General features: G+C 39.0%; 1 protein-coding gene across 2 annotated transcripts in view; it reads left to right on the forward strand.

Moving 5' to 3' along the window:
* The first annotated feature begins 1,478 nt into the window (after positions 1 to 1,478).
* magi3a (membrane associated guanylate kinase, WW and PDZ domain containing 3a) overlaps positions 1,479 to 24,864 on the forward strand; it is a 167,689-nt gene continuing 144,303 nt past the window's right edge. Inside the window, exons 1-2 of one of the 2 annotated variants that reach the window (XM_079803372.1) lie at positions 1,479 to 1,808; positions 1,949 to 2,581. In XM_079803372.1, coding sequence (XP_079659498.1) covers positions 2,275 to 2,581 — 307 coding nt within the window. In that variant the 5' untranslated portion in view covers positions 1,479 to 1,808; positions 1,949 to 2,274. Of the gene's footprint in view, positions 2,582 to 24,864 lie in introns of both variants that reach the window. The other variant, XM_079803371.1, reaches the window with a different exon arrangement.

Here is a 24,864-nt window from a genome sequence, read left to right on the forward strand (position 1 = left end):
TAATAAATGAATGAATACCTTTATTTAAGTGATAGAATAAATGTACCTTTCAGATGAATATCGATACTGGGATTCTGTTTTGGATCTGGGATTGAGTTGTCATAACACAAAATGTACAATTATTAAATTTTTTCCACCTTAACAACACACTGGCTGATGCATTATCATCCTACACACGTTAAACATATATCTAAATATCTAAAAAGTAAATGCACATTGTTTGTAAGGAGTCCATGTTCTCCCATCTTCCCCTACAGAGTGCAACTCTGTACTACAACAGAAGGTGGCACTATAATACAACATCAAGCATGCTTGGATTTTAACCCCTGATAAGAATGGTTTTAACTGTATTATCTTTGTAAAACTACCATTAATGCAATAAAGAAATGACATGTTGATATTCTAAAACAACTATATAAAAATAATGTCTATGTGTGTGTAACAGGTGGTGTGAAATTACAAGATAATATGCACAGCTGTTCATCACATGAACTCATAATAACAGAACAATATAACTTATTATGAATTTGTTGATTCTTCTTTTACATGCATGGTTAGTGAACACCTGTAGGGCATTTAAAATGAAAAGTGGGAGGGAGTCTGTGGGCTAGATTTAAATAGTTAGATATGCCCATATATAAAACATAATTCAAGTTATATTTCATGACATTTCTCATTTATTAAATGAAAATATGTAAGGGTTATTCAATTCAATTTGATGGAATTGTAATATTAATTGAAATGCGTAAATCTGTAAAGCTTAATCTTTTTTGAGTGCATGATCTTTTTCTTATTATAAAATGGGTTTCATCTTTAATCAACTCAATAAGTATTTGGGTCTTTTATTGTAAAAGTTCTATGCAAATACATTTTCAGAATCAGAATCAGAAAGAGCTTTATTGCCAAGTGTGCTTGCACACACAGGGAATTTTTCTTGGTGCTGAAGCTTCCAGTGCACATAAACAATACAAACACAACAAGAACATAGTAATACAAATTCTAAGAATAAAAATATGAAAAATAGTATAAAAAATATATGGTCACAGTTACATTTAGTGAAAATAAACATTTACAGATTATGAACATATTTACAGTATTTGAGTAGTATGAATATATAAATATAAATAATCTCCTGAGTTTAGAAGATTGCACTAAACAGTCAGAGTATTGCACTTTGGGGGTTGGGGGGGGGGGTATTTAACTGTTCAAGAGGGAAATGGCCTCTTGAACAGTTATTATTATTACTTATTGTTATTATTATTATTAAGAAAATCGGCTGGTTTACATTTTAATCACTTACTATCTTCAAAATATATTTCATTAGGCATTTTTAAGACAGCAAGTTTTTTTTTCCTCAACAGAGGCAACACCTTTCAGTCTAGAAGCATGGCAGACAGGCTTTTTAAGTTTGGTATTGTGAAATAGTACGGTAAAGCCCGCCCTCTCGCTCTCATTGGCTGCCCCGTCTCGTCCACTCTGCATTGGTGTCGGTGTGCGCCACTGACAGTCGCTGCTCTTGTTTGGCGCAAGTAACAAGGTGAAAACCTACAAAGTTGCAAACTGCGCCTACAATTTATCACCGACGGGCGATGACAGCTCGACACGGACAACAACAACCCATACAAGAGGGCGTTTCTACATGAATCAAAGGTCGTCGGACAGTGGACCTAGTTAGCCGTGTATTCCCGATCCAGGTATTGTTTATCGTCGTTTCCCGTGAACGCGCCGGTAGCTGATGTCATTGGAACAGGTGCGCGAAACCCAAGTTAACAACAGTCGCCCTAGATCGCTGGGGATTACACACGGATGTGAGTGTTTTTCTACGGCGTTTCATTCATGAGCCGGTATTACCAAACGAGTCGAGGCTGTATTATTTTGTATGTGCCTGGATAAGGCTGTCCTGCCTCGGGCGGTAGTTTATTGCTATTTCCGTGTCTTTTTCTCCTAGAAAGCGCTTGTTTGGATCGTGAAGACGATATTTGGCGACACTTCTTGGTGAGCAGTGAAGTCTAGCATTCTAAGGCAATGAAGAGCCCCTTTACCTTCGCTTGAGCTCGTGTCTGAATCCAGATGAATTTACGTGAATTTGACTGAACCATTCAGGGAATATATCTTAAGAACCAAGCAATGCCGACTCTGAAGTTTGGAAACCTTTTTTAACCTTTTTTCACCAAGACCTGGGAATGAAGCCGCTGTGCTTTAGTGCGCTCTAAACGCGTTTGCTTAAGGAAATAACCAGTTTTTTAAGAGACTCGTTTACGAAAGGGATTAATCATGTCCAAGACGCTGAAAAAGAAGAAACATTGGTCCAGTAAAGTGCAGGAATGCGCCGTTTCGTGGGGTAACGCAGGGGAGCTCAGCGCCGTACTGGAGATACTCGGGGGAGCCGAGCACGGAGAGTTCCCGCACCTCGGACAGGTGTTGTCGGACGCGTTAGTGTGCCATGTTGGCAGGCTACCTGGTCCCGGAGATGTGCTTCTGGAGGTGAACGGCACGCCTGTCAGCGGACTGACAAACCGAGACACCCTCGCAGTCATCCGCCACTTTCGCGAACCCCTCCGTCTGAAGACCGTAAAGCCAGGTTAGTTTGTTAACCCAATTTCTAAAACCGAGTGAGTTATGTTACTAGACAACAGTTTGTCACTACAATTAGAGCTGCCGTTTTTTAAACCTTGATAAAAGCTACTTTTTAAGGCAGTGACAAGCAACGTTTATTTGTATTTTTTTTTAAAGAGGATTAGCGTTGTAGCAGTGCTTGTGCTCGAATGTTACGATGTGTTGTTTAGCAACAGACAACCAATCACGAACGGCCTCCGTGCCTACCTGATTAAATATTCATAGACTTTGTACAGTCTCAGAAACTTTCACGCGCTGTTTGTTGTTTCAATGTTTCAGAAGTCATTTGATTATGTTTAGCTTCTTGACGGGTTAAACTGAATTAGTTTCGTAACTGATAACATCAACACTATTATTTTCTCGTTTTTTAATCTGAAGCAATCTGTATTGTTCAAAACGCTGTGACTAGAAGACAAAATACAATGGAGAATGGCGACATTCCTACGCATAGATAAGCAGTTATTCTTGTCCAATTGACACGATAAATATGCAAATAAGAACGATAACTAATGGCTCAGTGTGAAATATAACGCAGGGTTAGGAACATTTCAGGTGATAAAAAAATACTGTTATTTAGGCAGCTTTCTAGGTTTTGAGAGAGGCAAGATCAACTTCGTATTCTATAACTAGCATTTGCTTATAATTACACAGTTGGCATTTTGATTAAATGGGACTCTCAAGGAAAAAGTGGATTTTAACGGAAGCCATTTATCACAGTTACCACAACAGGAGGAAATTGAGACTATCCATCATGAGGAAGTTTTGATACTAGGCTACTATGCTTTCTGTTTGTAGGTAACCACAATTATTTCATTAATCGTGTTGCTGGTAGATACTTTTACTTTCCATCAAGACTCCCGAGGTTTATTTAAGCTGCTAAAGCCAGGTTACAAGTGTTTGCAGGTGTTGGACTGTTAATCTTGTGTTTGTTGGAGAGAAATAATGAGGATTTACAAAAGGCAGCCAAGACCTGAGCTTTCAGGACAGGTGAGGATCAGAGGCTGTAAAATACAGACATGATTCTAACAGAATTACCATGGTTACCAGATAACATAGGAATCTAGAGTAGCTTTGAATAATTGTGTAACAAGACCCGTTTGTGGATCGTATCACAGAAACATCCTAACTCAGAATCTTATCTGTTTCGTCATTAAGCATTTCAGTTACAACCTCATTTAAACCCTTGTCAGATCTTAAAGTCACCATGAAATCAAAGTGGACTATTCTTTTTTTTCCCTTTTTTTAAGAATACAGAATTGCACATGCACATTATTTTTAAATTCATGTGCCCTCATAATCTCTAATCAAAATAACTTCCCCTCCCTCTTGCAGCGATTTTTCTTTTCTTCTCTGATGGCGTGTTTACTGGTGTTTACAACCTGTCACTCACATGAGATCACACAGCAATAGCAAACAACGATCCAATCAATTCCCAATCAAGTCCAAACATCAAGGACAAAATCAAGACCTCCCCCACATTTTTTCTTGTTCGAGAAGCCGTTTCACTCAGATGTATACGTCACAATAGGGTAGAATAGATGATCACAACTTTATGCTAACTTTAAAGGGTTAGTTCATCCCAAAATCCTAGGTGTATATGACTTTCTTCTTTCAGCCAAACACAATTTGAGTTCTATTAAAAAATATCCTGGCTCTTCAAAGCTTTATAATGGGAGTGAATGGTAACTTAGATTTTGAAGCCCAAAAAAGTGCATCCATCCATCATAAAAGTTATCCATACGGCTCCAGGGTGTAAATAAAGGCCTTCTGAAGCGAAGTGATGTGTTTTTGTAAGAAAAATTTCCATATTTATAACTTTATAAAGAATAATAACTGACTTCCTATAATGGCCGTACATGAGTCTAGTTTGGCCGAAGAGGGTGAGCCGATGCATGACGTATTAACGAATGCGGAAGCGCAGAGGATAGAGCAAAACAAAACACCGGTCACAAATTAGGCCCTGTCCCAAATGGCACCCTAAACTTCTGCTGTCTTCCTACAAGTCCACAATTTCATGATGTAATGCCACTTTGACTCAGTTCGGGTTCGGCAAAAGTGCGCATCAAGAGTGCATTGACCCCAAAGGGGGCGCTCGCACAAAATAGCTAGTTTTTATGGTCTCATGAACTTAATGGACACAACGCACGCGGCGGCCATTGAATTAAGTCCACAAGACCGTACGTGCATATGAAGTGTGACATTTGGTATAAGGCCTTAGAAGTCTAAAACAACAACTCATATTTTTTAATATAACTGATTGTATATGGCTGAAAGAAGAAAGTCATATGCACCTAGAATGGCTTGAGGGTGAGTAAATTATGGGATACTTTTCATTTTTGGGTGAACTAACCCTTTAAGATAGGACATTTCATGAATAAGACCACCGCATCATATAGAAGTGAAGTTAAGAGTGAATAAGTACTCTTTTATTGTTTTAAGAGTGCTTCAGTATGCATCTTTGCGACTTCACGGCACCAAGAGCCGATCTAGAGGCTATTGGTATCTCAGCCATTCAGCTAGAATTTGTGTAAACTCTTTAAACATTTAGAGCTTTGAACTTGGTGTGTGTAATCCTCTTTGCCTGCAGCACAGATGTCGTCTGATTTCCCAGCGTCCTCCCCTTCACCCGCTGTCCACCTCATTTAGAGTGTTAGCCTGCCTAAAGGATCACTATTTGACTCCTTTATGCCATTATAATGCTCTTTTGGAGATGATTTTAATCATAGAGCTTTATGTTGCTATGGACACTCTCTACGTCTGTTTATTTTGGGCTTGCAAATGAAGTAGAGTGGATTACCTAACATGAAAATGTAGTTCTCCTCGCACTTCCTAATCAGTGTAAATTGGCATTAGTGAACAGGTTAGCATCAGATATCTCTTACTGATTATTTTAACGTAGTGTGAGTTTGTTAAAGCTGCCAAAGCCTGCAGCTTTGAACCGAGTCCAAGTCTAATTGATTCAATTACTATCTTAAATCTGCGGTGTGCTGTCTGGCTTGTGACTCAGCAAGAGGACTGGACACCTGAAAGCTTGTATTCTATTAGAAATGTTCGGTTTTGCTGCAGTATGTCAGGCTGGTCAAGCAGACAGCAAATTTTTAGTATCTCTAAAAAATTTTTAAATGCAAAACCAATTGTGAACTGCTTGCTTATTGATATCTATGCATATTTAGCCAGGATGAGAGAAAGTAGGTTTGAAAAATATGAAACGCTGGTTGTGTTACAATACACTCATGTGACGATTCAGTTCGATACACGATACTGATCTCACAATAAGATACTATCATGATACTTATAATACAGTTAAAATGGTATGTTTTAAAATTATTTAAAATTATTTAAAAAATAACAATAACAGTTGCACAGGGCAGTGGTGACACTGGAATAGACATATTCATGATTCGGTTTAGCTGAAAATGGAGAATTATGTTAGACACACATGCCAAGTTAGACAAGTTTGAAATATAACTCAATTAACTCAAATAAGCTCAAAAAATGTGTGACTCTCTGGCTTTACCATATTTGATGCGCCATTACCATATTAATGGTAAATTCAATTTGTCTAAAGTTTATTTTTGTGTGAACTATACACACACAATTCATGTTGTCGCTATCCATGATGCATATTGTTGGATTTTTGTATTGCAACTTATTGTTACACTCCTATTAAACATATCATATAACGTATACTTGCATGATTTCATGGACATTTAAAAAAAAAAAAGTTTAATTGATTGAGATTGGATATTTGATAGTAACTATTTAAATGTGCTCATTTGCTCTATTTTTACATTTGGTGTCTAATTCTAAAAACTTGAATAATATAATAACAGTTAGATTAAATGACCCATTTTTTCATATTGTACATTATACTGTTGTGATGTTTATTAGTTCAGTCACTTGTCTTAGTTGGTACTTTTATTATTTGTTTAGATAAAATAGTATAGAATTTAACTTTTTATATTGGCTATAACATTTTAATGTCGGTGTATCCCTAATTTTAAATATACTTCTAAAGAAAGAGCATCTGAGTTTCTGTTCCTGCCTCAGAGGCCATTTGTATGTGTGTGTGGCTAAGTGTTTTCTCTCTGTCCCACAGTTTATGTTTAATTCATACCATCTCAATCATTGATGAGTCCATAGAAGAGGCCAGCTCAAAGAGATCAGATGGTACCAGGAGACCATTTAGCCCTGAATTCGAGCTGCAAGTAACACTGACTGAGTGCTCAGCACTGCTGATGATATGAAGCTCAAGGGCCTTCATCCTTTGGCTGGGTTCAACAAGGCTCCTATAGGCCAGTCTAGATACCTCAGTAGAGCTGCTGCTGGCATTTATACCATATTTAATGGGAGGAATTGGTTTCTAAGGTGTAAGATTGACTGAAATGGCGGCGCATAGCTAAAGTCATGGTCAAATGTTGCTCAAGAGAGTAAGGAAACAATGGAAGGAAACAGCAGAAGGAAGGAAAATGTGAATATTTTCCCTTTCTCAAAAAGACAAAATAATTTGTGAAGGGTCTAAAGTTAGCCAGCATAGTTTGCCATGTGTCGGTGAGTTTTCTGTGCCGATGAGAGCACATTTACAGAGCCTTCTCCCTATCAGCTGTATCCTTTCCTGACCAGTGGACTTGAGGCTCATGCTCATCTTTTCCAGTCTTATCTGTTTCAAGGCGTGAAGCTTCTTGGCCTCCCACATATTCAGTCTAACCTGTCATGTCCTCCTCCGTTTTTCCTGTTTTTCACCCCCACACCTTTTCTGCCATCCTGTGGTCACATGCATTTGAGTCATAAAGTCTGAGGCCACACTGAAAATATGATTATGTTTAGAATTTTGAAGAATTGAAAATGTTATGACATAATGTGAATCATAAATATTTAATATTCTGCACTTTTTTTGTAGACCAGAGGTATTCAATTAAAGCTCCAAGAGTTCCAGCCTCCATATTTCCATCCCATTGGAGGTCCAGGCAAAAGAAAAAAAGAACTAGTAAAAATAGTCATCAAGGATAAGGGCATTCGGGGCAAAGCAGAGGTATCTCAATCAAAGAATATAAATTGAAGTGCGCTTGGAGTTAAAACGGTGCAATGCATTGTCATTATGTCTGCTCTGCCTGTATGAAACCAATAACAGTCTGTTATTTGGGGACATTTGTCACTAACCAAATAAGCTAGATTGTAATATTTTGTGAAAAATTTGTCAAAGTCTATTACTTTGAAAAGAACATTTCTTTTAATGGCCTTTGACTTTTGGACCAAATAGTATTTTACTTTAACAGATGGCAAACACATTTTCACTATTGAACAAATTTTGCAAATTTCAGGGCTTAAATCAGAAAAACAGAAAATCATTGGATCTGCTATGAATTTCATAACCATAATTTTGTACCGCCGTCATAAATCTATTAATTGTGCGGCCTTGATTGACCGCAGTGGTGCAATTTCCACACATTGTGTTAATGTGCCAGCGGAAGGAGGGTGAGGGAGTGTATCATCACTGACTCACAGGCTGACTTGCATTAGTCCTCCTGTCATGATGCTGTGTGGCATTATGAAGCGGTGATTGTTTTGAGACTCCTACCGTGTTGGATTGTTATCATAGCATTGTTTTTTTGTATTAATCTTGTCTTACATATTCTTCCAAGTCCTGACAAAGGATCAACTGTCTCATTTTATTAGATCATCGCTAAAATTATTGTTTTCTTTACTTTCAGACTCGGTGCTATTATACTTTTTTTTTCTTCAGCAGTTCTCCGAAGCGTTCTCCGCTAGTTGATTACAGTAGTTTATGGAGTAGACCGGGGTTATATCAGCTTTGTGAAACAGGGAGGAAGCTTTAATGTGGTTTCCTTTAAAATGTTCGCAGCTTATGAGCAGTCTGTCACAAGCAGCAGCTCTGGTCATATAACTTTACTTGACATCCACCTATAAAACCGTACCACAGCTGCTTTAACATTCTGTTCAAGTCTGTTCATCTCTCTGAGGGCCTCGGGCTCGTTGCTTAGTCACCAAATAATATTCATGCAATTTTTTTAATGCAAACACCCTCAGTCCTTTTCCCAAAGTTTTATAGTGTTAGAATAAGAAATACATTTTTCAGTGGTAATCATCTCTAGTGGCTGTTACACAGATTTGACAGGAGCGGAATGCCTTTTCTCTCCCATCCTCGTTATATCCTCCCTTCAAACCGGCTTTTTTTTATCAGTCGGTCTTGTGTAATTGAAAGTGTGTTGTTTGCATGTTTCAACCTGCCTCAGAGAAGCAAATAAAACTGTTTCTGTTGGCAACACTCACATTCTAGTGTGGCTCTTCACAATTTGAGGAAGTTGTTCATTTTTCAGGACACGTTTTGTTAATTTGAAGAGATGCGAGATGTTTAATTGTTTTGTGCTGTCATAAAGATTCCTGTTGTGTGGTGCAAAAAGTCACATTCTTAATGTCATTCTTCCCAGATAAAATATGTAAAAATCCTTGAAATAATAAATGTACCTGAAGATGCTGCATAAGATTTTAAGACTTGTTTTCAGAGACTGTATCTTTAAAACAAATGCATCTTATTTTCCCACTATTATGTATATAAATATATAAACACAATAATATATAATTATATAATATATAGAAATATAAATCTGCGAGTGCAAAAAGAAGAAATGCATTTCTATTCAAGATAAAATCTTTAAAAACAAGTCTTAAAGAGATGAAATTTGTCATCATTTACTCACCTTTTCTGCTGTGAAAATTTCTGTGGAACACAAATTTCGTCATTTGAACACAAAAGAAAACTGTTTTTGTCCATATAAAGACAAAAAGAAAGTCTTGAAGGTGAGTAAATGTTGACAGAATTGTCATATTTGGAAGAACTATTCCTTTAATAGCTTATGCATTGTTATTATATAAGATACTTATCTTGTTTGACAGATTTTTAGATATTTTCCCTGGTAAACAAGTCAAAAAAGACTAATTAAACTCATTAAGAAGTAATTTTTTGCAGTAGTCAGAGATATTACCCCCTTACTGCGAGGAATTCAACAGGAATAGCAACATTTCAGTCAACCTGTAGGCTGCCAACAAGTAATTGATTGCAAATGTTTATGAACTAAAGCATAATTTATTAAATTACCATTTCACCAGGCACATTTTCATACATTTCATCATTTTAAGTAATGCCCTACAGAGTCAATTGCTTCATTCCATTCAAAGAGAAGCACAACTAAATATATATTTTTTGGTGCATCCATACACCTCCCCTCTGGAATCATTCCCGAATCTGCTCACACACCCCCAGCTGCCCATGCATGGGGGGATGGTTGCGGCGGAGCCCAAGATAGGAGCATCTGCTTGGAATATTAAAGCATATCTCAAACCTCTCCCTGCATAAAGCATCTCGCACGCTCAGCCCTTTTATCAGCCTTCCTGTCAGCGGGAGTATGCAGAGGGCTGCTGTTGTTGCACCGCCACTTGTCACTGCTTGTGATGTGGTAGAACTTTCCACCGTTCCAGCACTGTTCAGTTGTCTGTGGAGTCTTAATGACAAGCGATGACATGGAAATGAGAGTGACTTGATAGAAACCCTGTTGTTGTGGCTGAGAACACCAAAAGTGGCTTTAAGCGATGTCATTTTTTTCATTTTATTTTCACAGATATATTGTATCTTCACTGTAGAAGGCTGCAGAATGAGTAAGTGGTTTCATTCAGTGTTATCCACAATCCCAAGAGGCATTTCCTCAATTTCATGCCAGCCAGTCGTGCATTCCTGTTTATGCAACTTAATTGGCTCGCATTCTTGGTATTTATGCCCCCAGGAGATATGTGGTCAGTGTGACCCATGCCAACATTACATTTAATCCTTCCAGCTGAAATCCACATGGCAGCTGATGGCCCGATCAGGTCCGTTGAAGCAGCCTGGGAGGTGTTTTTCTATGCAAAGATCTGATATCTCATCTTTCAAGTACTGTTATTGTCAAAAAGAGTAGGCTTTGATATTTTCAGGCTGATTTGCAGTAATCGTCTGCAGTTTCTCGCTTTATGCAGCAACAGGAAATGAAAGGATGCTAATGCTGTGAGGGGAATGGACATGAATAATTAACTGACAAATGAACGCAGAATGTTTGATTGTGTTCGTGCCCGTCATCAACAAGTGAGGGGGATAAAGATTTCCTGTCGCTCTTGGTTGTGACAGGAACTTAAAAGAGCTTTACTCAATGAATAAAAGTGATCTGGATTAGGAGAAAAGCAGCTGTGGAGCCGATAACAAAACATTGATGAGATGGGAAGTTGATTTCCTGTGCTTAAAGCCAGGCGTTGCTGAAAATCACTGACCTGTGCACGCTTAAAGAGGACGTTTTACATAGTTTACGTTGTTTACATCTGTCTTCATTTGCACAGAATGAGAAAAATAACTTGGAGATGTGGGGACAGTTTTTGTTTAAATATATAATTGATTTTATTTTAATTTTAAATATATTTTATTTGAATAAATGTATTGTGTACACTCTCCCACTCTATTGCTCTCTTGCTATTGCAAAAAAGACAAACTTTTGCTATATGTGTTGTGTAAAAACCATTTGGTTGGAAATGCGCTGCTATTCTTGTGTAAATTACTTTTTATGCCGGACACGTTTTTAATAGCTCTCTCCCAATTGCCATTTTATAACTTATGGCCATTATTAAAGTAAATAGTGATGTAATAACACAGAAATTGCTTTATTTTCAGAGTAGAGATACAGCAACACTGCTTGCATGTGGAAACAGACCTAAGACATCAAAATGGTTTAAGGTCTCCTGAGTGGACAAAGCAAACTCTGTAACAAAGATAATGAACCAAATTTATTTCTTCAAAGAACAGAGAGGTGGTCTGTGCTATAATACCCCCCCCCCCCCAGTTGCCTTATTGTTGCTGTTTCTGTGATCCAGGGGTCTTTATTATTCTTGTGCTGGCATGTAGTGCATACCACCAGAGAATGAGAAGTGATGGCCTTTTGAAGTCTTAATGCCTGCAAATAACTTGCCCTTCTCTTGAGCACTCAATGTGTGTGTGAGCATGCTTTTGCATGAAAATGAGAAATTAGGACAGGAATATGGATTGTTCCTCTCTAGTGCCCTTTTGAGATGAAAGGTAATTACACTGATAGGATTTGTGTGGTCCTGAGGGCTGTGTAGACGGTAGCTATTTTGTTTGCTCACTTTGTGATTATTCAGATCTCCACAGATGTTTCCTGCCGGTCGTATGTAGCTTTATCACAGGTGCTGCTCCGTACGGCTTTATTTACAGGAGGCTTTTCTTGCCGTGTCTCTTGTTTATTTTAAACGGATCATGTTAGTTTCACAGCTGAAATCGTCTCGCACCTGTATAAACATCCCACCTCCCCTTTTGAATGTGAATCTTAATTCATGCAAACAGCACACTGACTGAATGACTGAATCTCAAACCGCTGCTGTGTTTGTCTCCTTCAACAACATCTGACCCTGGAGGACGTTTGGAGGATGTGGAGGTATTTTAAGCCTCTCTCCTGTCACTGCTGCATGGGAGGTCTACGCTTTGAGTCCTTGAGATTATTTTGATCATTGCATTTACCCAATGTCCCAACAAACCTTGGAAAGTGAATTGTATGGTGTAGGGGTGGGCAATATACCGGTAGACACGATTAACCGGTAGAAATTTGTCAACCGGTAGAGATTTTGGACTAGCGTCTCGGTTATGCTCATGTGACATTGCTGTGCTGTGCAGTCAAGAAAGCTTATCGTTTGCATGCGTTTTAAGCACCGTGGTTTAAAAACAGCTAGTTTAAAAACGGTCCTATTATGCCCCTTTTTACAAGATGTAAAATAAGTCTCTGATGTCCCCAGAGTGTGTATGTGAAGTTTTAGCTCAAAATACCCCACTTTTTTTATAGCATGTTAAAATTGTCACTTTGTGAGGGTGAGCAAAAAGCGCAGTTTTTGTGTGTCTTCCTTTAAATGCAAATGAGCTGGTGCTCCCGGCCCCCTTTCTAGACTAGGGCGGAGCTTCAAAAGCTCTTGTTAGCAGATCCGATTACCTCACGCAGAGCTGAAAATGTAAGAAACTGTTCAGCCTTTTATGTTCAATCCGGAGTCGGACAATGATGGAGAGACTTTGGAAGTGACAACACGTAGAATGCAACAGGACGTTTCTATAGGGTGATTAGTTGAATTTATGTAGCTGATGTGGAGTTAACTATCTTCAAGTCATCGATTAGCATATTCCGTCATTATAATCTATGAATCGCTCGTGTGGGAACTGTTGAAAGATGCCTACAGAGCCAGAGAATATATGCTGCATGAGGAAAGAACAGGTATAGTTTAGTTTAATTACTTAAAAAAAACGTATGTTTTTTTTTTTGGACATGCTATTGCATGTACTGTATTGCGATAAATGGGAAAAGACGGATGCGACAGCTTGAACAGACTCCTAAATATGCTCTACTTCTACAACAACTCTTCCTCTTCTCTAAAGCAGCCCAACATGGCCTCACCTCCTTTGTTGCATGTTCCTGGGGGCAGGGTTAATGTACATTTTAGGGTTAGTGATATTGTAGTCCTTAAGCGATTTCTGTAAAATAAAATATCTTGCTTTGCATTGAACTTTGTGTTTTAACTTTGCAGATGTTGTTTATGCTCAAACAGCAACATTACACACTAACTAAAGTTAAATATGGAATCAAAATCAAGGACCCCTTTAAACCGTTGAAGCGTAGTATGCAGAAAAATACAACTTATTTCGCTATATGCATGCACTTTCTGAGAGACTGTTTCTCAGCCCTGTCTGAGAGACGTGTCATAAAGCCGCTGTTCATGGTGTTTTTTCGTTGACATTTTTTGTCTTCTGTACATTCTTCCTTAATTCTGTCTTCTTAAATTCTTCCCTGCATTCTTGCCTGCCTGTTTTCCGTTCTTGCTTCCTTTTTTCAGTTTTTCCTGACTTCCTTCTGTACTTCCCTCCTTACATCCTTTTATACTTATTTCCTTACTTCCTGATGCCATGCTTCGCTTTGAAAGTCTATAAAAGCATACTTTACATAGGAAATAGCATGTCATTGTTTATGGGACATTTGGCTTTAAATCAAAGTTTTATAGGCCCAACTGGAAGCCCGGCTGTTTTATATAATGGTTGGGTGAGTTGTAAAATGGGTGGGGCTTTGCAACAAATAGCCAATAATTGAAACTAACCTGGCTTCATGGGGTTATACAGTTGTTAATGCTGTTGGTAGAGCATTAAATGATACATAACATCTCACTCTACATTAAACGATGATGACAGTAGTGCTTCATGATGGGGCGGCTGTCTGTGAGTTATCGTAAACTCAATCTAAATCTGAAATGGATGGCCTAGAGACAATCTCCTGCATTAGATGACAGTGAATGATTGTATTTTTTTCTTCTAACCTTGCCAGCGTACAGTAAACGCTCCACTTATCTCATTGCAGCATCTCTACACCCACAAGATTAGTACCCCATGTCCTCATCAGAATTCATGGATGTCAAGATCTCTGCGCGGGCTATCGGCTAGCCGTGATGGTTGGGTCTCTTAACAGCTTATTGATCTGGCTAGCCTTGTCCTGTTATGTCAGCATTCTAGCTACGGATTTGAGGCCAGGGTGAAGGGTCAGGTGAAGAGCAACCAAGACCACTAGCAATCCATATGGTCTTAAAGAGGATAAATGCAAATGGTTTTCCCAGCCCAGTTCAGCTGACACTACAGAGAACACATATTGCTTACTTGCCTGACTGCGTTATCAGGCCATATCATTGTTGCCTGTTAACATTTATATAATAATAAACCATCAAAGTGAAATGACGTTAAACCAGAATACACAATGCAACCTTTGATGTGAACAATGTCTCCTAGATCAAAGACCTTTTTTTTTTTTTTTTTGGCCTGTATATGTGTATAGTGTGTATAAATGGCATTAGAATAATGACCAATGATCTCTTTTATCTTTACTTGTCAACTTGATCTTATTTTATGAATCGCTGAAGGTGTAAAATCTTGTCCTACGGCACTTTGTCATACAGTACAAAACAAGAAACATTCAACAATTATATTATGACAGCATTGAAGATATAGTTCCCAGTTGCTTCATAATTGACTATCATTGTTATGGCACTTGCTAGACAACACTGCATTTATAATCAGTGTATGGGATACTAATTGAATATCAATTAGTATTAGCATCAACTATTAACATCTTTAGCATTGATCTTCTCAGGTAATTTTGCTTGGAAACGTTTAATTTTTTAAAATTTAATTCCGACTTTAGGTATGCTATCTATTTGGATTAAATTTTTTTGTAAGCTTTATACTTTGATTACAATAATTTTTTTTAATAATGATTGTGATATTTGCATAAACAGTTGTGATTTGAGGTTATATATGTATTCAAACTCACTTCATTTTTTTCTAATTTTATGTTGCCTTATGTTAAACTAATTTACTTTTTTTCCTGTCCACATTAATCTACACTCCATACACCATTATGAAAAAGCAAAAAACTGATCGGTGACAACTTTGCAAATGTATTAAACATAAAAAAATGAAAATTACGTTTTATAAGTATTCAAACCCTTAACTCAGTACTTAAAGCACCTTTACATAGCCTCAAATCTTTTTGGGTATGAAGTTTTGCACATCTGCATTTGGCTATTTTTCTGCCATGGACAGCCATTTTCAGATTTCTCCAGCAATGTTCTATTGTGTTCAAGGCAAGCCCAGGCTTGACAATCTTTTTTTTTTTTTTTTTTGTCTTCCCCAGATCTGTGTAATGATACAATCCTGTCCATTGACTTTTGCCTAATCCTTTTTCTTCATTTTTTTATTTTCAAAGAGTAGCAATAATTACACTTATGGTTATATAATATTGATAATGAATGATTGTCTTTATTTCATATGATCCTTTTATTCCTCAATAAAGGATTTGACACAACTCATAATGCATCCAGAAAAATCCCTGCTACTATCTGGCCGGTCACGACTTTACATGCGCATCCTCATTTTGACAGCCCAACGTGTCAACATCTCAAACAAAAGGTCTCTCAGAGCCCTGAAATCAGTTTTAATTTGATGTAGTGTCATTCTGTCCAGCTCTTGCTGTTCTTCACTCAGTACTCCTCAGCTGTTGCCTCTCTCTGGGCCCTCGTGCTTTTCAGAGGAGTCTGAGTAGTCTCTTGACTCGTATGCTTTAAATGGTTGAATAACCACTGGACCAGCTTTTCCTGCAGTCCCTTATCAGCATAAGCTTTCTAGTTTCATGTCTTCTGAGACTATTTTTCAGCTATAAAAGCCAAGTTCTCAGATAATAAACTGGGATGCATGGATGGTACTGTGGTATTAATATGAGTTTGATGCTTGGAGGCAGATGTGTCTGACTCTGCACCAATATCCACAACCACAAGTGAGTTTTTTTTTTTACCCAGCCTGCTTTATTATCTATAAAATAAATAGTAGACTGTGAGCGATTGCAGCAGCAGTGGTTTAGTATTGTGACAAGTCAGCTCCATTTACAGAAAACAGAAATACTTTTATTTAACAGGGTTTTACAGATGAGCACATTGAACTATGAATAATGTGGTAACCAGTGTTGACAAAACAAACTGTACCTTAATGTATTTTAATTAGCTGAATGAAGAATGACTATTGTATTAAGATGTAAATAAGCTCTCCAAATGAATTCTAGGTAATATGTTGATGTCAGCGTATATCTGTCTGACTAACAGCTCATGTGTTTGTGTGAATAGAGAATTCAAAATAACAAGGGAATGTGAAGAATGCCCATTTGTACACATTGTTCCATTGGTGGAAGGAGCTTACAATGGCTTATTGTTAACAGGTGTTTGCTCTGGCTGTGTCATACAGCAGCGCTTTCCTCAGAGACCCTGTAGATTCAGCATGAAGTTATGTAGAAACCGCAGACCTCCTTAAAGTTTGACTTTCTTTGTCATTGTTTTTGCTATTTTAGTAAAAATCATACATAGAAATGAATAGGATTATTCCATGTCAAATCAACCAAACTTCAAAATCCAAATGAAATGCCATTGATTTAATTTACAATGTAATATCATTTAAAAACATTTTTAAAGAAGTATCTTAGGCTCGCCAAGGCTGCATTAATTTAAAGGCACAATAAGTAATTTTCGCAGCTAGAGGTCGCTTATTCAAAACAAAGGCGTAGCTTGATGGGAGATGTTGCTTTCACCTCTACAGCCGGTGGAAAAGAATCTGACGGGACTCGGGCAGAAATCATATTCATGGATGAGCTAATGTATTAAAGATTTATTAATGTCGTTACTGTAGTATGAAGCAGGGTGGGGCTGAAAGCCGTTAGAGTGGAACAAGGCTGCTGGAGCGATTGCTAATGAGAGACAAGCGCGACACTCGACGGTGGAGCTTTTATTATGCCGCAAAAGACTCATGCCTTTGTGGGGTAACGCAGTGCTTTTTTATCATATTACATACATTTGAGTGTGTTGAAAGTTATGTTATAATGCTACTCTGTACGTTTGCTCGGCGGCTACTTTGAGACACTTGTTGCACACTGCAGTAAGCTAGATCAATATTAAACATGGTACTCACGGTAAATCAAGAAAACAAGATTTAAACAATTGTGTTGAGCTATATAACAATGATTCGTTTTCTGTCGATGAATGCATCCAAACAGTTTTTCACCTGTCTAATAAAACACATAATATATTAAAGCGTCTTTGGTGTTTCCATGGTTTCTACAAAATAAAATCGAGGGGATCACGATGAGTATGATGTCATTGATAGGCGACAAAATTGCTTATTTCTCTGGATTTAAACATTCTTGGAAACATTTGGGATAATGCAAGTACACAAGTCAGCAAAATATATAACATTGTTCTAGTGGTTTTTGGATATCCAAAATTCTTACATATTGTGCCTTTTTAAAATAACTGTTTTAATATATTTTAAAGTATAATTTATTCCTGTAATGGCTAAGCTGAATTTTCAGCAGCCATTACTTCAGTCTTCAGTGTCACATGATCCTTCAGAACTTAATGGAGCAAGTTGTACCCTCTTAGATTTTGCCAAGACATTATGGCCATTGGCCACATTCCTATAGGTGTCAGCATAAAAGTAAAAAATACTGGGACAAAGAAAAACTAGTGAAAATGTAAACAAAAACATACCGAGTAAACCTTTAACTGAGTGTTTTGGTAAAGTTTTCTAAGGGTCATTAAGCACCCAAGAGCCTTGTTCTGACTTGCCTCCACCTTCATCCACTTGTTTTCAGGATTTGTTGGTGTATTAGGGGATCTTTTCTGAGGTATTCCTGGAAAGGGGTCAGTAAGCAACATGCCTTACGCGTCTGAGTTAATGTTTAAAAATGCCATTTAATTCTACACTTAAATTAACTCATTTTTTAGCACAACCTTTTGGACTTACTCCTATTGTGTCGTTCTGAGAATCCCATGTGAAATCCCTTTCAGCTTGTCATCGAGAAGGAGGCGGGTGGAGGGGGGAGGGTGTTCAAAATATTAACAGAATGTGGTCCGACCACTAGCACGGTGTCATCACGCAGGAATGTTAACCTTTTGATTCGAGGGACTTGCGTTTGCGCAAGCTTCTTCTGTTTGTAGGCTCTTGTAGCTTCTTTGTGTGTTGTTTGTTTGCCACAATATAAAAAAGCCATGCTACATTGTTGTAAATGTCAGCTGTAGCAGAGACACACATAGCGGATCATCTGTAAACAAAAACATTCCCGCTTTGACCTTGCAACCTGAGCTGAATTCCAAAAACATGGACACGCTCACACAGGGTAAAAAAAGCATCTCATCTTTCTCAAATGGAAATGCCTTCGATTAGATGTATTAAGCTTGGATTCATGAGCTGCCATCGCTCACAGGTCGCAAATATCGAGGGAAAACGGGCACCGACAAGACTGCAAATGAGCTCCTTGGGGGTCACGGAAACAGCCGAGCTCTTTCACTGATTCAACACTTTTTCAGCACTCGCTTTATGGCTTCGCAAGCACCTCCCAGATGATGGATAAAGTTGAAATAGTTGTTGACAGCCACCCCCCTTGAGAGCCACAACCTGCCTGACCCAGATCCAAGGACATAATGAGAGGGGTTTTGGACATCTGGCACTTTTGGACGGGAGCTGTTCGCTGCTTGCATACAGACAAATGCCAAACTAGTTTGGAACGGGAGGATGGTACTGTTGAAATTTTGTCATTCCTGGCCTGCAGCCAATTGAAACCAGAGTAAAACTAGACAGTCAAGTCTTTTTTCCAGCCCGTGAACCCAAATCTTCTTATAAATGAATCATGATATTAAATAAGCTGTGTGATGGCATGGAGGTCCATATGAGCCCGGAGTCTCTGTGTTCTGATCGGTGTGAAAGGCCCAGTGTGTCTAACTCCAGCTGCCTCCTTTTTTCCCTGTAGCAGATGCATGGCAGCTTGTGCCTCAGTGGGAGAGACTTTTCGTGCAGCTGGAGCAGACCTTGGCCACCTCTGTTCCTCTGCTTGTATCATGAGACCAAACTGACAATGCCCGATTTACGACCGTCTTAGGCCCGGATGAACTGTGTCTGACAGCTTCTCTTTTCCTAAGGTTCAGTGCATAAAACATTTTGATTTTTTTTTTAAAAAGGCTTCATCAGTGGAATGTGCAGCCAAGAAATGGGATTCATTTTAAATATAGCAACGGAAAATTGGCAAACATTTTGAGAAACTCCAAAGGGCATTTTTAATCATAAGTGTCATGTCTTTTTCAAACTGCCAATTCAAAACTAAAAAACTAAAAAAAATGTAAATGCTATAGCACAAAATAATCAGGGAAGGTGAATAATTAGCCTAGTTATTTAACCGAGAGAGATTGATAATTACTTTGTTGTTCAGACAATGCATATTTTAATGTATTGTTTGTATAATTAATTTGAATTTGCATTAAAGCCATTCATGCTTTAAACATTCTGCCATTCATACACCTAGCATTATTGTTTTTGTTATTATTATTATTATTATTATTATTATTATTATTACTATAATGATCATTTTTATAAAAAATACTACAAATAATTTAATAATTACAACTACAATAATACCAACTATAGGGGGATCACACTTCTCAGCCTTCCCGGGAAAGTCTATGCCAGGGTACTGGAGAGGAGAATTCGGCCGATAGTGGAACCTCGGATCCAGGAGGAACAGTGTGGTTTTCGTCCCTGTCGTGGAACACTGGACCAGCTCTATACCCTTTCCAGGGTGCTGGAGGGTTCATGGGAGTTTGGCCAACCAGTCCACATGTGTTTTGTGGATTTGGAGAAGGCATTCGACTGTTCCTCATGGCATCCTGTGGAGGGTGCTCTGGGAGTATGGGGTCCCTCTGCTTAGGGCTGTTCGGTCCCTGTACGACCGGAGCAAGAGCTTGGTTCGCTTTGCCGGCAGTAAGTCAGACCATGCTGGACTCCAGCAGGGCTGCCCTTTGTCACCGGTTCTGTTCATAATTTTTATGGACAGAATTTCTAGGCGCAGCCAAGGGCCAGAGAGTGTCCGGTTTGGGGACCATACGATTTCGTTGCTGCTTTTTGCGGATGATGTTGTCGTGTTGGCCTCCTCAGACCAGGACCTTCAGCGTGCACTGGGGCGGTTTGCAGCCGAGTGTGAAGCGGCTGGGATGAGAATCAGCACCTCCAAGTCCGAGGCCATGGTTCTCAGTCGGAAAAGGGTGGATTGCCCACTTCAGGTTGGTGGAGAGTTCCTGCCTCAAGTGGAGGAGTTCAGGTATCTTGAGGTCTTGTTCACGAGTGAGGAGAAGGATGGAACGAGGTCTATTGACAGACAGATCGGTGCAGCTTCTGCAGTAATGCGGTCGATGTACCGGTCTGTTGTGGTGAAGAAGGAGCTGAGCTGTAAGGCAAAGCTCTCGATTTACTGGTCGATCTACGTTCCTACTCTCACCTATGGTCATGAGCTGTGGGTCATGACCGAAAGGACAAGATCCCGGATACAGGCGGCTGAAATGAGCTTTCTCCATAGGGTGGCTGGGCGCTCCCTTAGAGATAGGGTGAGAAGCTCGGTCACTCGGGAGGAGCTCAGAGTAGAGCCGTTGCTCCTCCACATTGAGAGGAGCCAGCTGAGGTGGCTCGGGCATCTATTTCGGATGCCTCCTGGACGCCTTCCAAGGGAGGTGTTCCCGGCATGTCCCACCGGGAGGAGGCCCCGGGGAAGACCTAGGACATGCTGGAGGGATTATGTCTCACGGCTGGCCTGGGAACGCCTCAGGGTTCCCCCAGAAAAGCTGGAGGAAGTGGCTAGGGAGAGGGAAGTCTGGGCGTCTCTGCTTAGACTGTTGCCCTCGCGGCCCGGCCCCGGATAAGCGGAAGATGATGGATGGATGGACAATAATACATTTAGCTAAATTACAAAATAATTTTAAATAATCAGCTAAATGTTAAGAATAATATATTAATTCAAATTAATTCATCATAATTTAGATAGATATTGGTATTATTATTATAATTATTATTATTATTATTATTAGTTGTAGATTTTTTTTTAATTATTAATAGTGATCAGCTAATGATCATCTAAATTATTAATATCATTATTGTTGTTATATATTAGTAAATATATTAGTAATTTAATTGAGCTTATTATTATTAAAATTAATATGAATACAGTTATTATTAAAATATTCATGATGCATATGTTTTGATTTGCATAGTATTTATAGTATAATTTAAATCTAAAAATAATTGGTATTGTTGTAAAAAACATGAAGCTGGAATGCTAAAGGAGAATTGTACTACTGCATTAACATGTCAAATCCTACGTACCTAGGCCAAGTGATCCAGGTGCCCCCTCAAAACAAGTAGGTGCATGCTGCCCCTAATACCATCCATACTGTAATTGCATATCCACAAATCTTCAGCATGCATTTTAGAAAATGTGTTTATGATTTATTACATGACTTCCACATACTGCTTGTCTGGCTAATTGTACAAGAGTTTTTTTTTTCTAACAACATCAAAACAACAAAGCAATCACTGTCGCCGGGGGAACTCTTCTTACTAGATTTATGAAGCGCCACGACTATCATGTAGACCTGCCAGCTTGCTTACCACTTTGCCTCATTACACTTAACACTGATTAGATTAGCTAGAAAGGACTGGAGATGCGCCTTTAGCCGCAGTACCTGCAGCCCTCCCTCTCTGTATCAGTGTGTGCCAGGCCCTCTGTTTGTTTATCCAGATTTATGGATGCATTTTATCGCCTAGCTCCAGCCAGCTCTGTGATATGCAAATATATGGCCAGCTTTATTGTCTCAACTCACTGCTGTTAGCAGAGGTTTGTATTCAAAATTGGTGATCGAGGGTTGTAAACACACCGAGCGGTGAACACACTTTTCTCAGAGGCTTCAATTTATTTGGTCACAGAGATTTTCCATGGCAGTCATTTGGATTAAAATGTTGGTGTGCCACACTTGATTTAGCGTTGAGTTACTTCTTGTATGGCTTCTGTAAGCCATATTTTATACCAGTTTTCGCCTTCATGTTTTGACACTTGAAGCAAATGAGTCCGGTGCAAGCCAGCCGGGGTCAAAGCCCTGACCTTTCCTCTTCAAATGCCTCACACGATCCCCACAGCCACCACTTCACGGTGATCATCCCAACCGCTCTGGTCAGTTCTATTATTGGGATGCTCTTCCATTCATTCATCAACCTCTCTGGCCTGTGATGAGGGGTGGCAGGGCGCATAAATGACCCCAGCTCGCCGGTTTCACTTCTCTCCTCTGTCCTTTCTCTTTTGTCTTTTCTCGTCTGTCCTTCCTCCTCTTTTCTCACTTATTTTTTCTGACCTGCCATCTCTCGCTCTCTTTTGTGCTCTTTTTAGCTCTCTCTCTTTTTAATTTCGCCATTGTTTATTGTCCTGTGATGTGGGAAAGACAGGAAGCTGAATAAATTGGGCCATTGTTTCTAGGGAGGATGAAGGGGGTTGAAGAGGCCTGTTAATATAGAGGAGGATTATGGTGATGGCTGAGCTATAAGGAGGAAAGAGACTGTCATTTGATCGAGCAACTCCTCTGTGCACTGCAGACGCAACGCTGCATTCATTTACCTGAGAAAAAACACAACCTTAAAATGAACCCCATTTTCTTTCTTAATGCAGGTTGCTAGTCTTATTGTGAATGGTTCCTTGAAAGAAAAAGAAAAAAGTTTGGCTTCATATTTCTTTAAAATGTAGTAACTTGCTCTTCCCCTGAAACAACTTTCCTTTTCTGATGACCTCACTTAGGCCAAGGATATTGGATCGTGTTTAAGTCGCTATGTAACAGAAGTAGCGATAGATCCTTTTTTTCCGTATTGTGGTGTGCATTCAAGTTGGATTAATGGATTATCGGAAAAAAAAGGGTAGGCCTTGGTTGGATGGAGGCAGATATGAACATGAGCTTGCAGTAGAATGTAAGAAAGGGGCGGGGTTTATGTCCAGTATACGCCACCAGAAAGAAAGAGTTATGACATTTTGATTTAAAAAATAGGATTTTTGTTTAATTTGATTAAAGCATATGCTTAATTTTTCATTTTTTATCGCAGGAATAAGATCAATAACAATAAAATAGGAAAATAGATTTCCATTTCATGCCAACTTTTATGCTATTTAGGCATTATTTCACTTCGGTTGGGCTCAAAATTGAATTAATTCCGTTAATTTTTTTTCATTGAACATCCTGTTTTCCTTGGACGATTAGTTAGTAGGGTTTAGTTTCGGGGGGGGGGGGGGTCATTCTCAATTTGTATCCACGTGGACTACATGAAAACAGTCTTTCCTGTTTCGACTGATTGATAAGAAATGACTGCAGCTGAAAACTAGCTGCTCCAGTTCATGGGTTTCGGGGAGTTACTGTGCGTATTGTGTTTCCGGACATAGCCTGTATTTCCAGATCTCTCCATGGCCTCCAACAAAGCACCATCATTCCTTTACACTTGATTGAAGAGAACATAATTGTTGTGATCATACAAAGTTTGCTTCCTTTTAAAGGTATTTCCACAACAATCGGTATCTTTTTCAGGAACATATCAACTATAAACAAAGCAACAAAGGCTGCCTGTTACATTTCAGCTTGCTTTGCTGTGTGAAAACAGACACTTGTCCCGATTTACGCTAGACAGATGGGATGTGTTTGGGATGAGTCAGAGACGGTAACAAAACCTAGACCCTCGCACAGGTACCTTGTTACCAGCAGTCTGACAGATCCGGGGTGTAACTGATCTCGAAGTCTGTGTAGCTGTTTATTCATAGCATCCTGGGCTTTGTTAACAGGTGGAATCTCTGAAGAGAAGCTAATTAGTGTTCTTTGTGATCTCCCTTAGCATGGCGCCGTTACCTGCCCTTTGAAACCACCCTGACTGGGGGAAACAGCAGATCAGCAAAGCACTACAAACCTGCAGAGAACCTTGGAACTTTCTATGAGGCCCACAAATAGTTGTACTCTCAAACAATCTGCCAATCATGACTTCTAGATAGTAACGTTTTATAGATGTTTGCAGATCAAGGCTGTGCATTTTTGTCACAGGAATGTTTAAATATCTCTTTCATTAGTCTACCCGTGGTATGTGGGGTTTTAATTATTAACTAGCGGCCATCGTGTGAAAATATTTCAACAAAAGCAGTTATGAAACTGCTTTTCGTTTGGTGTTGTAAATTAAGCTTGTGGGCTTCATTAATGACAATTACTTGTGTTCTCTGTTTGAATTGGATCTCTCTTTCTCATTCCATCTGTGGTGTTTCATTTATATTTAATGCGTCTCGCCGTGTCGAGCAACCCTATCGTTTTTCGTGCACAATGACTCATTTTACTGCCTACCCTGCTGCTGCAGTTTGGACTGGTGAAAAATGACTTGTGAATGGTTCCCACTGTTTATTGTGCTGTCGTTTTTATCCCCAGGGAGCTCAATGAAGTGGGTTATCTCTTTGTCAAGGATGCATGGATACACAAACGCCTAGCAAAGACAAGCATTCACTGGCAGCTGCCTTAGCTATATTTACCTCTTCTAAAGACAATGCGTAAATGTCGACAACATGTGTCGTGAGCCATTTAAAAAGCAGATCATGCTTTTGGAGTATGGTATTTGTGTACGAGCACATTTAAGGTGTTACCAACTTTGACTAATGAGAAGTTTTTGTAAGATAGATCATGCTCTTTGGATAAAGGTAATTTCTTTGAGATGAGCAGCACTCTTTTTCTAATGAAAACCATATTAAAATT

The sequence above is a fragment of the Gobio gobio genome (assembly GCF_949357685.1).
Source record: "Gobio gobio genome assembly, chromosome: 21".
Lineage (NCBI taxonomy): Eukaryota > Metazoa > Chordata > Actinopteri > Cypriniformes > Gobionidae > Gobio > Gobio gobio.